This window comes from Gastrolobium bilobum, unplaced genomic scaffold (genome assembly GCF_033153095.1).
Source record: "Gastrolobium bilobum isolate Gb01-03AN ecotype WA unplaced genomic scaffold, APGP_CSIRO_Gbil_v1 utg148716, whole genome shotgun sequence".
Classification (NCBI taxonomy): Eukaryota; Viridiplantae; Streptophyta; class Magnoliopsida; order Fabales; family Fabaceae; genus Gastrolobium; species Gastrolobium bilobum.
Window position 1 is genome coordinate 14,485 of NW_026897452.1, and position 14,560 is coordinate 29,044.

General features: G+C 34.9%; 1 protein-coding gene and 1 non-coding gene across 2 annotated transcripts; both read right to left on the bottom strand.

Annotated features, from left to right (window-relative positions):
- Positions 1-4,183: 4,183 nt before the first annotated feature.
- On the bottom strand, positions 4,184-9,005 carry LOC133307031 (metal tolerance protein 9-like). The gene is made up of 6 exons (XM_061507450.1): positions 8,787-9,005; positions 7,395-7,507; positions 6,905-7,150; positions 6,639-6,719; positions 5,059-5,289; positions 4,184-4,659 (listed from the first exon to the last, which is right to left on the bottom strand). The coding sequence occupies exons 1-6, from the start codon at positions 8,986-8,988 to the stop codon at positions 4,315-4,317; spliced, it is 1,218 nt and encodes a 405-aa protein (XP_061363434.1). The 5' UTR covers positions 8,989-9,005; the 3' UTR covers positions 4,184-4,314.
- Positions 9,006-14,243: 5,238 nt separating this feature from the next.
- On the bottom strand, positions 14,244-14,350 carry LOC133307033 (small nucleolar RNA R71). Its single transcript, XR_009751001.1, has one exon. It is a non-coding gene; the product is annotated as a small nucleolar RNA R71 (small nucleolar RNA).
- Positions 14,351-14,560: the final 210 nt, after the last annotated feature.

The window sequence follows — 14,560 nt, forward strand, 5'->3', positions numbered from 1 at the left end:
CTTGCAAAACAAGTTATTGAGGAATGATATAAATGAGTTGTGGATGATTTGTTGAATGAAGGTTTCATGGATGTGAATTAAATGGAAAACCTTTGGAGCCCTTGAGGGGTACCCCACGGCCTAGGCTTGCATTTTTGGGAAAATTGTTCAAATCTATGTTTTGGTTTGATGAGTGGGTGTTGTGAGTGTTGGATTGATTAATGTCGAACCAAAATGGGTACATAGAACCATGAAAAGTGAGAAAATTCATTAGCCTTTTGTCTTGCGTGCTTTCGGCCTAGAGGGAAAGATTGGGAAAAAATGATGGTAAGTTGTAATTTAGGATAAATAAGGATGTTAATGATGATAAGAAAGGTTGTTGTAGCCATGGAAATGGTTGGTTGTGATTAAAACCCTATTGGTAATGTTTTTGGCCTTTTGGCCGTGGCATAGAGTAGAATTTTGGAAGATATTATGTTGTTTTGTTTGTCTCTTGTTGGACAAGTTAAATGATTGTCATATGTGTATATAGATTGAAGCTTGCAGATCCTATGTTGGGGATTGAGCTTAGAGCTTTCCATTGATAACCCTTGGATCCTTGAACTTTAGGAAATTGGTAAGTTACAAAGTTGTAATTTGATGAAATGTAAATAATTGGCTTTACATTGATATGTATGCTTAGTTGATTGTGTTTCCTTCACATCATGATGTAGGTGAATATTGAGTAACTACCTTGTGATAATCTTAAGTGTGATTACTTGTGAAGGAAGTAACTTATGGTTGAAGCTATTTATATTTGAAGCTTCAAAGAGGTAATCCCTTGGTACTGGGGTTAATCCCCTGTGTGCTCCACCATGCCTAGTGGGGTAGTGGTTGGAAGTTGTTGGATGCAATAGTATGTGTTATAACATGATCATGCATGTGTAGGTTGATTGTATATATGAGTTTATACCTATATCTCTGGCTAGTAGATAGATTGTCGTATGGGACTTCCTATGCAGAGGCCTTCGTAGAGAGTTTCAGTTGGCCGAGGCCATAGAGTTGTTATTCATTGAGAAGCACTCTGGGAGTGTCTCGAGAGTTATAGTTGTGGGTGCCTCGAATATATCCCGGGGATATATTCTTGGATGTGGACCTGATTGAGATTGTCGTATGTCGTAGGCCGTTGTGCCGTGTTGATTGATGTTATATTTATAGCTATATTATTATTATTATTGTACATCTGAGTGAGCCATTGGACGAAGTGATCCTCCAGAACCTTTGGGTTACTGAGATATATTCATATATCTCACCCTACGTTATGAAGCTATGTTTCAGGTTCATCTAGCGGTGCCACAGGAGAGTAGGCAAGAGGCCCACATAGTAATTAGCGTTTCGGCATTGGAATGCACCATGAGTTTTTGCATTTTGTATTTTGGGAGATTTTATTTAATATGCTAGACTTAGGGCATGAACATGTATCATTTTGTGGCTAAGTCTAGTGTTGATATAATTATTGTTATTTTGACATCATGGTGTAATAGTTATATTTGCTTATGGATTTAAATGTAATGGATATAATTAGGACCTTGTGTAATAAATTATGAATATTTTTGATGGAAGGGCAATAGCCTATTTTAGGTAATGATGTTATTTGATTATGAGGAATGCATGCAAATGAGACTATGCGATTGAAATGGTTAATAAAATGGATATCAATTAAGTTGTTGATGAATTACCTTAAGAATAAGCAACGATTGAATGAATATTTATTGTGGGTTGTAAGAGCACCAAGGTATGTTGAACCTTGTGTGCCACCCTTGGCCAATTAAGTACCATTTGATGATTAGAACACACTTGGAGTAAGTGGGAATTAGTTAATAAAACATAGGAGATGCCGTCGAAATTGCTAAGAAAATGACAAGTTTTATGCCTAACTTTGGAAGACTATATCTCCCTCCACAGAGGTCCCAATGGGGTGTGCCTTATATCATTTTAAAGCTTAAGATGTAAATTGTATGGCCCTAAAATGGTGTCGTTTAGAGTTGTGTAGCGCCCTATAGGTTGAATTGAGAGGAGACTGCCCAAGTCTAGCCTGTGTAGGCTGGTCTCAAGTTGCTGTTTTCAAAAAATTATATCTCCCTCAATTCTTACTCAAATTAGGCTTATGATATATCAAATTGAAGATCTAGGTGTCCATTATTTTGTATAAAAATTTGAGAGCATTTGATTGAGTAAAACTTTGAAAATCGCAGAAATAGTGAGGGATGTTAAGTGCCCTGTTTGAGTTCAGTTGGCAGTTTTGCTTATCTGACTTCAAACGGCTATAACCGGAGCTAGAGAACTCCAAATGAGGCGTGTGATACTTTGTTGAAAGGTGGAAGAGTCTAGTTTAGCATAGTAAAAGATGAGAATTTATTAATAAGTAGATCATGACCAATTTTAAGAAAATCAAAGCACACTTTGTTTTGGTAAAGTTGTAAAAATGAGTTTTATCCTATGTTGATTTATGGGAATCTCTTAGCAACTTAAAATAAAGTTTGTATGATAATTAGGCATTTAAAATATTACTTCCGCGTTTAAATTTCAATTGCGATCACAGTTTGTATAATTGCGTAATCCGATTGTTTAAATCGCATACGTAATAGAAAGAAAAAGTTTTTCGTATTTTTAGATAAACTATTGTCATTGTAACTGCACTTAATATCATAATCAATGTTAACACACTGGTCCGGTAGCGAGGAGTTACAAAGGGTGGTGATATCGCTTTGATACCATATTAGAAAATATGGAAAACATAAAATATGAGAAAAATTGATTTCATTGAATGATGATCATTCATACATAAATAAGGCTCTTATGTAAAAGAGCAAAAGAAGATTCTAGAACATCATAATATACCAAAATATTCCAAATAATATTTCTATTCCTATATTAGAAATATAGAAAAGAGAAAATAAAGAAAAAAAATGATTTCATTGAATGTTGATTCATTTGTACATAAGTGAGGCTCTTCTATAAAAGAGTAAAAGAAAATTCTAGAATATCATAATATACCAAAATATCCTAAATAATATTTCTATCCCAATAAATGTTATAAAAAAGGAACAAGGATTCGACCTTGGAACCAAAACTAGATAATTAACACACCTCTGAATTACATATCCCTTTCTTCATCCAAATTATTACACCATTCTAAAGCAATAATTAGGGTCATCAATAAATAAAAAATTGTTAACACATGACATAACTAAAAAATGTTAAGACTCTTGTTTGAGAGTTTGGAGGAAAAAAGAAAGAAGGAGATCCAAGGGGGTGTAAGGGGAAGGAAAAAAAAAGGAAAATGAAGGATATTATTCCCTTCCCCTTGTTTAGGAGTTAAAAATCCCCCTCAAATCCCCAAATTGGGATAACTCTAATTTTAAGGGTGATGCTGATTTTGGAGGATTTTACAAAAATCTCCAATTCCCTTCTTCCATTTTTTAAACTCAAAAAAGGGAAATACGAAAATAAAACCTTACACTTCTTTCCATTTCCCTCTTGATAATGACTCTCAAACAAACCCTCAACGTACATGAAACTCAAATTTATTTGATCGTATAATTACTACTTATTACACTTCTAATAAAAGAATGGTCCTTTTTTTTCTAGGGTCACTGCAGATGAATTTTTTTTTTGCAGCAACAGAAAAACTACATTTCCCATAAAAGAATATGTACTACATTTACCTAAATAAAAGAAGTAAAAATATTTTCTCATGATGCATGAGAATTCAATTCTCATGTTGTGACCCTTCGATTTGCGTGCAAAACTTTTCTTTTATTTTTCTCTTTTTAATAAATGTGGGGCCACCACTAGTTGCGTCACAACATGGAAATTCAATTCTCATGCAACATGAGAAAATCAAATCTCATAAAAGAATTTGTACTACAGAATACCGACCCTACCGGCAGCACAGTAAAACCATCATAGCAGAATGAGATTTAGTGTAACATCACAGGGTAGAACAAAAAAAATGATGATTTTATAAGGGGAAAGATCTGTTGACAAATTTTTTTTATAAATTTTTACAAATTACACTATCTTCTCCCGGAAGAATATAGTGTAATTAGTGTTCTTCTGGAAGAAGATAGTGTAATTTGTAAAAAAGAAGTTTGTAAATATAACCTGCCCGATAAACAAAAACTAGCAAAGAAACAGGAAACATATAATCATATCATGCGAGGTATCAGCAACTATTAACATCATAAAGAAAAACCCTTTTTGTTATTTGTTTACAATAATTACCAAAAGAAAGAAAATCAGCAAAGGTTAACCCATTAAAAACATTTCACTACTATCATTCATTTGGCATAGCTATAACATCATCTTGTGTTCAGGCCTGTGAGTAAATTCAAAATCAATGTGCACGAAAGCTCTTTCAACTTCAGGAAGTTGCTCCAGCTTCTCTTGTAGTGTCTCACCAATATTGTGTGCTTGATTGAGAAGCATGTCTTCTGGCAACACGATATCTACTTCAACAAAGTAATGAGCACCAAATGTGTATGCTCTGACAGTATCTATGTGCTTAACTGCTTCATGGTGATTCCATATTAGATATGTCAACTTTGCCAGAAAATCAGGTGGTGCTGTCCTTCCAATAAGCGACCTTACATTCTCAATTACTGTCTTCGCCCATGTATTAGTTGTATACAATGCTATCTGCATTAGACGTAAATTCAGGATATCATAGTCAATAGATCCAGTCAAGTACACAATCGTGGGAATGAATTCCTCTCATGTGAGACAAGGTCATGTGAGGTGATATCAATTGTCCAAATACAAATCAACGTTATTATTTTCGCACTATTTATCATAATCCTCTAGTCGTGTGAGGAGAAATCATAAGAGGATCTATTTCCAAACAATCGTGCAACACAACAACCACCCTTCAAGAATTTAAATTTGTAAATAATTGGAGTCTGCGAACCTTACAAAATTCTGTGTAAGTCAAAGAAAATAATACTAGTAAAATATGTGAAGATAAAATTAGAAATATTAGTACAGAGCAAGCCATGTGAAGTGAAATGAAATGGAAAGTAGTGGTAGTTATGAACTCACAAAAATAGCTCCCATTGGATCAATCCACCAATAGAACTTGACAGCAAGAACAGCAGCAGCTAATCCGACTGAATTAGTAATAACATCAAAAAAATGATCTTGGGCATAGGCTCTGACAATTTCGTTCTTAAACCTTCGACAATAGACCATAAGAATGAACTTCACTACTGTCACAGATGCCATAATCCCGACCATCCATTTCAGCTTATCATGATCCATTTCAGGCTTAGACTATAAGATAAAGAATGAAACAAGAAATTAGGAATTGATATTTATAGAACATAACACTTGACTCTGCTACACTTCACAGTTCAGATGAATCACTAAAAACTAATTTTCCTCTTCCATCTTTTTCTTAACATATCCACTTGTACAACCATAGTTGTTAAACTTGGACGGTCTGACCGGAAACCACACCATCAACCAGTCCGGTCCCGGTATTGGATCGCTTCTACAATACAATGAGACCGTAATTAATATGGGTACACGTAAGTTTAACCGCCATCCCAAAGTAATTTGGAAATGGATCGTGTGATGTGTAAAAAAAATATGATATTGTCACGTGGAGAGATCACAACCATATAAAGAACGGTTATGATTTCGTAACTATTTATTTTATCATTTTTTCTCTTTCTTCCTTTTTACCGTTGATCTACAACCTTTGTATGGTTATGATTCTCCACATGACATGATCGTGAATTTTCACGTTAGAGGATACAGATCCAATTAATTTACTTATTATTGTACACTTATTATTTTATTTATTATATACTATTATATTAAAAGAAAAACGTTTTTCTTTTTTAAGGATAATCATTTTAATTAAAACTAATCTGTTTTATTTAATATTTAAATTAAAAAAAGCTTCTCACCTTTTCTCATCGTGATTTATATTTCTCTCATCATATAATACTATAATTTTGACTAAAATCAAAAAATTCTATGTCTTTTAAAAGAACAACCACTAATCCAGTGGCGGAGCCACATGCTACCTAGGGGTGGCCTCGCCTCGAGCTAAATTTTAACAAATTGTACTTATCATGTGTAATTATATAATTAATTATAATTTGGCCTGACCTAAAATTTATAATTTGGCCTTATCAAAAAATTAAAATATATTTGGTGAGAGATTTGGATAAGTTGTATTAAGTTGTGTATTCGATTTTCACTTATATAAAAAATTACAAAATATTTAATAAAATTACAAAATATTTAATAAAATTATAACTCTTTTTTATACTGTCTGCTCAGGTGTTTTGTATTTATAATTTAAATATATTATAATATGAACTAATTAAAATTAAAAAAAATAAATACACTTATAATTTTTTTGTCCGGCTCTGCCACTGCACTAATCCCTTATTTTAATCCAGTCTAATCAGCTTAACTAATTACTTACTAATTGAAGCAGCAACCCATTAACTCAGTGCCTTGACTGAATTGATGATCTGAGTTTAATAACATTGCCAACCACCCTTGAAATGGTGTGTCATGGCCCCAAATACTTGATCTCGAATGTTGTAAATTTGCTCAATGGGATTTCATCTCATAAAAGTGAAACAAACACTGATCTCAATTACCTTTGAAACAAGTTCCCGGGCGGACTCAATCAAAATCTGCAATCCCAAGGTTGCCATCACTGATGCAAAAACAATGATACCCTGCATAGGAAGTCCTGATCAATTTGTACCTCTCTTGAGTCTTGGCAATGCAATGGCTATTTTGAAAATACATATCTAGTTACTGTCATTTTCACTCTCATGACATTAAGAAACTATTGCTTGACCCATATTTATCAAAATTTTCACTATCACCTTGAACTCTTACATGTTAAATTAAGACTTACCACTGGTTGCATCCGTTTCTTTCCAATTGGGTAATGGAAATGGTTTGGGTTTTTCATGGCATTGGCAGTGAACCACAATATGAAGCCTGACAAGAGATCCAAGAGAGAATCCAGGGTTGAAGCAATGACTGCTAATGATCTGCTCTCAATTGAAGCGAAAACCTTTGCTGCAAATAGCACCAAGTTAGCTGCATTTGACACATGAACTGCAAGTCTTTCACTTTTTGCTAGTTGCTTTATTTCATCCTGAGAAACATGATGCACAGTTATTTAGCAAAATACACTTTATGAATTCAAAGAAGCAACAATTTTCCCATATTAGCATATGAAAATTTTATATAATTATTCATCATCATGAGTTTGAGATTATTGAATTTAAATGGAAAATCTGACATTCTCACTAGGATTATAGTCAATCCACATCATGCTGTTTTCTGTGTTATTTACACACGGGTTAGTTACGTTACATATATGATAAATGATAATCAACCTCAGTAAGACTTCCTGGGAATAAACCCGTTTCAGTCATAGTATCCATGTCATTATATCCTTCAAGGAGCCTCTCCTGTTTCTTGTAATATTCTGCCACCTTGCGTTGCTTCTCTGAAATCAAATACATAACCAAAAAATTCCTAAGAAGAAGACCACATAGGAAACAAGATTGAATTAAAGCCACACATTAATAAATAAAACATGTTGAATAACAATCTTAGGTAGCAGGGTAGCGCACATTGCAGAAATAGATCGATTCAGAAGCTAGACCGAAAATCTCACACCTGTGCAATTATATTAAGCATAATACGTTGAAGACAAATTTAGTCTTGAATTCTTTAAATATTCATACCTTTTTTGAATACCTTTAAGTCAATAACCAATAATGTCAAAAAATTTAAAGTCACCAATCCGTTAAATGTTTTAAGAAATTAAACATAAAATGAACAAGTAACTGTAGATAATCCTAGTTTTGTTAAATAGACAACCTTTTGCACCCAAGGAAGATGGGCGCAATTGGGTAAGGGGCGTGAGTGGTAAGAGAATTTTATTGGTGGGTCACACATGTCACTCCCGAAAATCCTCAAAGAGGACCCTGTTGGGATACTGGCATTTCCTCTTAAACTTTTTCATCTTCCAAGAAAAAAAAAAAACCAATTCCATATACTTCTAGCAAAGATATAAAGGGTACCCAGTTCTGTACCTCAACGTAACATATTTTTGGAAGAAAGAAACATTCACCCCCATATTTTCTAGGAAAATAATTGTCTATTAAATAATTATCTCATAGAATAAAGATAAAATAATAAAGTCCATTATTTTTAATAAAAAAGAAATAGTGAATCTCATTAATATGAGATATTTATTTCAGACGACACGAGATAAATAGATCACTATTTTTTAACAAGAAACTGCAATGGCCTAAACTTTGATAAAGTAATTCCGTACAAGAAACTTCAACAACAAAGGTATGACATGATTGTGTTCAGAACCAGTCTTTACATGCATGATATGACCCTCTCGTCCATATTTTTAACACATGCAAATTAGCAATCAAACCCTCTCAAGGCTCTCATTTTCGTATGAAAAGAAATTAAATTCAAACCCAGTTACGCGGTATATTCTCTTCCTCACATAAAATCGCTTAAGAACCCCACTTTTTCAAAAAAAAGAATAAAAGCAACTACCACCAACACAATCAAAACAAAGAAAAGAAAAGAAAAGAAAACTTGTTCATATATTCAAAGATTCCTACCATGATTATAAACAACAAAACAACACGTAATTCAACAAATCGAAACCGACCCACTCAAAACAGACACTTTAGAGTTCAGACACTTTCAGAAAAGGAAAACGAGAGAATAGATCAAGAGGGTAAAAAATGGCTCACTGGGTTTGCGAAGAAGGCCACGGAAAGTGAAGGAAGATGGGTGGTGAATATCATGATCATGGTTGTGAGTTTTGCGTGGCAAGTGAAACTCCTTCACATTGAGTCTCCACGACGAGTCTCCCGACTCGTTCTCCAACAGGAGCGGTTCTCCTCTGCCGGTTTCGGCGATGGCGCCGCCGTGTCCGCTGCCACACTCCGACATCGCTGGTCGTTTTTTGTTTTAAATGTGTCTGATATACAAAGACTCCGACTAGTTTAACTTAAATAAGGAAGCCGCGGGGGGGGGGATGCGGTGTGTGACACCTGTAGGATAGTTCATGTGTGGCTCTCACGTGTCATCATTTGCTGCATTTGAGATTTTGGACTAGAATGTATGTTATATGCTCTGGGAATGCACGATCACATAAAACAATGTGGACTACAGCCACAATACCATTATTTTTTTAACGTTTTGTTCACAAATATAAAATGAACGAGTGAATGAAAAAAATTCGGATTGTGTATGAATAAATAAATAACAATAATTTTTCAGTACTCATTTTAATGTCTATGAAGACTTCGAAGAGAAAAAGTTTTGGCGCATTTCTTAACTCTACAATGAGTTCTAGTTTAAGGTTGAATGAATGAGTTCTAGTTTACTTTAAGGTTGAAATGGCTATAACTTCATATAAATTATTGTTTTTTTTTCTGAATTTTAATTTCTAAAATATGGGATTAATGTTTTTTTTTTTTTTTCTATAAGAGAGATAATCTTATCTCATGTACTCACATAAAAAAGTGGGTGGAGTTCATTCTTTCTCTTTTCCTTGGGTCTCTTCAAAGGATTCACCCATCTTTATCCGAGTACAAAAGATAAATGTATCTTTATCTTGTTGAAGAAATATTAATCCCCTAAAATATATTATCTCAGGTTTATAGAATTCACAATAATCTATATATTATGTTATTTCTTCATTTTTCATTAGTGGTCATAGTATTTTTTATTTATTACAATTTAAATTATAGCAGGTCTTGTAAGTTAGGCCTCTTATTTTTTATAATCAAGCCAGACAAGGCCTGTAGATTAGTCTCTATAAGACTAAATTAAAGAGAATCAAGTAAAGTTAGAGTAACAATCTAGTGTTAAGGAAAGTAAAATATTAGGGTGTTACATTATGTGTTGTTCATTGTAGAAGTTATATCAGTTGAACCTTAAACTTGTAATGTAAAAAGTTAATTATGCTTCTGCTTCACCTTCTTTGTTTTTATTATCTCCCTTATATGGTTAGCGTGATACCCTCTACGTAGGTTTCTCCTAGTCAGTAACATAGTCTTAATTTATATCTGTGGAATAATGGAGCAAATATTCCCTTAATGAAATTGTGATTGTGATTATGAAGCGCCTCATTCCCACAATCATGGAGCTATAAAAGGTCTATTAGGATGTCTTTTCCCTCATTGATAATTCATTTTATTCATTTCTTTTCTGCAGATTCAGAGAAAAAAATGGAAAGTGTAGATAAATAATATAAAAGTGAACTTTGCAGTAATTAAGTTAACAATAAAGATGATTTGTTGGTATGTGAACCAAAAAAAAAAAAAAAAGCGTCGTGTAACTCTATAAATAACACATAATTCACCCCCCTCTTGTATGATTGTTTATGTTGAAATATATAAAAACTATTAATGTAGCCTCACCCAATAGCTTAAATTTTTGGGTTGAATTGGTTCTTAACATGGTATTAGAGCGTTCGAAATCTCACCGCCCCCCACTTTCTTTGTAGTTGAATTTCTTTCTTTGGACAGGTAGGTGGGCTTGTATGTTGCCCACCCTTCAAGCACAGTGGGCTCTTGTGTGACGGGGCGTGTTGAAATATATAAAAACCATTAATGTAGCCTCACCCAATAACTTAAGCTTTTGGGTTGAATTGGTTCTTTACATGGTATCAAAACCTCGTGTCCCGGGTTCGAATCTCACCGCCCCCACTTTCTTTGTAGTGGAATTTCTTTCTTTGCACAGGTAGGTAGGCTTGTATGTTGTCCACCCTTCAAGCCCAGTGGGCTCTCGTGTGAGGGGGCGTGTTGAAATATATAAAAACCATTAATGTAGCCTCACCCAACAACTTAAACTTTTGGGTGAGGCTACATTAATGGCTTTTATATATTTCAACAGTTTAGCTATCTTTTCCTTTTAGATTCGATTTGTATAACCCATGAATACAATTGGAGCATTAGTGGGTCCAAACAGAATCACTTGATACTCATAATGCCCGTACCTAAACCTGAATGCAGTTTTAGGAACATACTTCGGCTTAATCTGGACATAATGATACCAAAATCGAAGATCAATCATTGAAAAGACACAAGCGTCCCTCAATCGATCAAGCAAATCATCAATTCGAGGCAAGGGATACCTATTCTTAACCGTCACTTTATTCAGCTGACGATAATTCGTACACAATCTGAGACTCTCATCCTTATAACAAACAAAATTGGTGCTCTCCAAGGAGACACACTTGGCCTAATAAATTTTTTTGATGAAAGATCCTCAATCTGCTTCTTCAACTCATAATGAAGCAATAGAAATAGACCCAACACCAAGCAATAAGTCAATGGCAAATTCAATTTTCCTCTCTAGCGGAAAGTGTGAAATCTCATCAGGAAAGATTTCCACAAATTCATTAATAACTAGAATATCAAAAACTTGCTCCCTAGTCCCACTGACTAAACCTCCCAATAGCACATACTCGAAAGCTCCTCCCTTCCAGGCCTTTCTAGCCTGAAGTATTGATAAGTAAGGAGAAAGACTCTTAATAGTATCTCTAAGAGTCATAACTATTCTTTTACCACAACAATCAATCATCACATAATTTTTCGCCAACCAGTCCATGCCAAAATTGATTTTCAAGCTAAACATAGGCAAACAAACAACATCTACAAAGTAGTTTTGACCCTCATACATAAACTTGATGTAACACCCCGATTTACCTAACCGGAACGCTACGAAAAATAGTACAGATACGCACTTAATTAAATAAGAATAGCATAAGACTTCTTATAAGTATCAGTGATGGGACGTAAATTCGTTCCCATCTAAGCCCATTTTGATGGCAAAATACTACACGTTCCCTCATTTGATGAGCAACTTCAGCATGAAAATCACTTGTTTTGCACATTTGTGATAAAAACACAGTGGGGGAACATATGGTAACATATTCCTTTAAAAGTATATTAAAAGGGGAACGGACTGAGATGCATTTAATGCACCTGCTCCACTCATTTAATGCCTCTGTACACTTTGCAGGAAACGTGGATACAAAGTCTTCGAAAAGCAGAGGCGGTGCACCAACTAAGCATCAGGAAACGTGAAGAGCAGAGAATCAAGAGTTCTCATTGGCCAAAGAAGAAAGCAAGGCATGGGAAGAACTGTAAAGAACGGCTAATCATCAACAAACACTGTCCCATCCAGCAATTTGCACATCTTCTACACTCTATTGCCACCGCCACGTCCCTTCACGCAAGAACCCAGCTCCAAAGGAATTACAAGACTGTCACTCCTCTTCTCCCTATAAATAGACCTCCCACACACAAAAACATCATCGCATTCTGGAGGGATTGAAGTCCTAAAGGAAGAAGATCACCTAGTAGTAGTAGTAGCTTAGTTTTATTTAAGTTGTAACTGTAACTAAGTGACAACCCCTCTTCTTTTCTCTGTATCAACCCTTAAGACTCCTCACGAGCATCAAACCATCCTTCTCCATTTTCTATTTTTGTGTAAATTGTCTTTTAATTTAATATAAGTGTTTCTTCTTTTCGTTCTATTTGTTATCTCTAAGATGAATCTCGGGTCTATGGGATTTCAGATTGGAATAATTATGTTTCAAATATCAGCCATGGGCTGAACTATCTGTGGAACGGATAAACTGTAAAACTCTTAAAGAACTATTTTCAAAACTCTTGACTGAAGCTTTTTGTATTTCTTTGGCTAAGTAAGCTATATTCATTGTGTATCAATGGAAATTGAACACATACTGAGAAAGGAACTTCCATAAGGAATGGATTTCAGACAGCTTAGCCATTGGGGGAAGGTAGTGTCATGGCAAAAACACTACTGGTCACCTTAGGAATAAGGGGCCAACTCGTCTATTTTAAGGTTTTGTAATAAGTACCTGTTGGAGTCAAGGGAGCCATAGGAATATGGAAACTTGTGAGCCATCTAGTCCATGAGCTGAGGAATTAGAGTTGGCAGATAAGAAATTGGGACAAAGCCAAAAAGTACTAGGTCTTGAGTAGAGAAAATAGCTATTTAAGAATAGAGCAGTGAATCCGTTCCTTCTGTTAAACTGTTTTAAAACCATCCACTTGTTGTCTCTTAATTATAGTTATTTCTGTTTAAATATTTATACTTTATTTTAAGTTGTTATCTATCAAACTCCAATGAATATTATCTCACCTTCTTCTAATCAGGAAGGATCACATACATAACGCAACGAGCAATTGTTTGTCATCAGATTGAACTTATTGTTCCTGAGGAACGTTGTCAAGACAGTAAGGAACGTTAGAACAGACAGTTCATTCACTAACTTTTCTTTTCATTTTCATTCTTTATAAAACAATATAAGACAATATCTATAGTTCTATCCTCGTGGGAACGATAATCTGGGCCTTAATACACCCTTTATTACTTGATGCATGCACTTGCGTACTTGGGTTAGAAGTAAGGGAGCGAATCTGTGTTCTGTTTAGAACAGAGGAACGTCCCCATTAGAACTTATCTTTTTCCACCATCAGCAAACCACCCAACAAGTTTTTGGCGCTGTTACCGGGGATAGCAACACTAAATTTTGTTCTTATTTACTGTTTTTAGTACATACTCTGTATATCTGACTTTACTTTTTATTTTCTTGTCACTAAACCTGCTGTTTATATAACTTGTGTTTATGGCTTATGAGTGAAGAGTTTGAAACAAACTCTTGACCACTCCATTGAAGTACTTGAGTTTCTCTTTGATCCTGAACCAGAACGTACACTTCATAGGAGAAGAAGAAACCTTAGGGAAGAAATTCTTGAAAACATGGCTGATTACAATAATAACAATGAAGATGTTCCTCCTGAACAAAATTTCAGAACTCCGGCTGCTCATTTCTGGAACAGACCAGATAGGGGAGTAATCCTCCCTCTTGTAGCACCAAACTTTAAGCTAAAACCTATCTTGTTCCACATGATTAGGGAAGCAGGGGTCTTAATGGACTCCCTGCAGAAGATCCTTACACACACCTCACCACATTCCAAGATATTTGTGATAATTTCAAAGCTGAGGGTGTGACAGAAGAAAGCATGAGAATGAGGTTGTTCCCTCACTCCTTGGGCTTAAAAGCAAAAACATGGATGAAAACTCTCACCCCTAGATCAATCCATACATGGGAAGAGCTCTCTAACAAATTCATAGAGAGGTTTCTCCCTATGTCTCGACAAGCTGATGTTAGAGCAGAAATATCTAATTTCAGAATGTTTTATGGAGAGAATCTATATGAGGCATGGGAGAGATACAAGGACATCATCAGGAAATGTCCAAACCATGGGGTAGAGAGTTGGGGAGTGTTACAATCGTTTTATAAGGGACTTGACCATACTTCTCAATCTCATTTAGATTTTGCTGCAGGAGGATATTTTTTTACAGGAACACTTGAATCAAGGTATGAAATCATAGAAGGAACTGCTGAAAGATGTCTCCAATGGCCAATAGACAGAGTGAACCCAGTAAGGAAGCCAGGCATGCTAGAACTGGATAAACA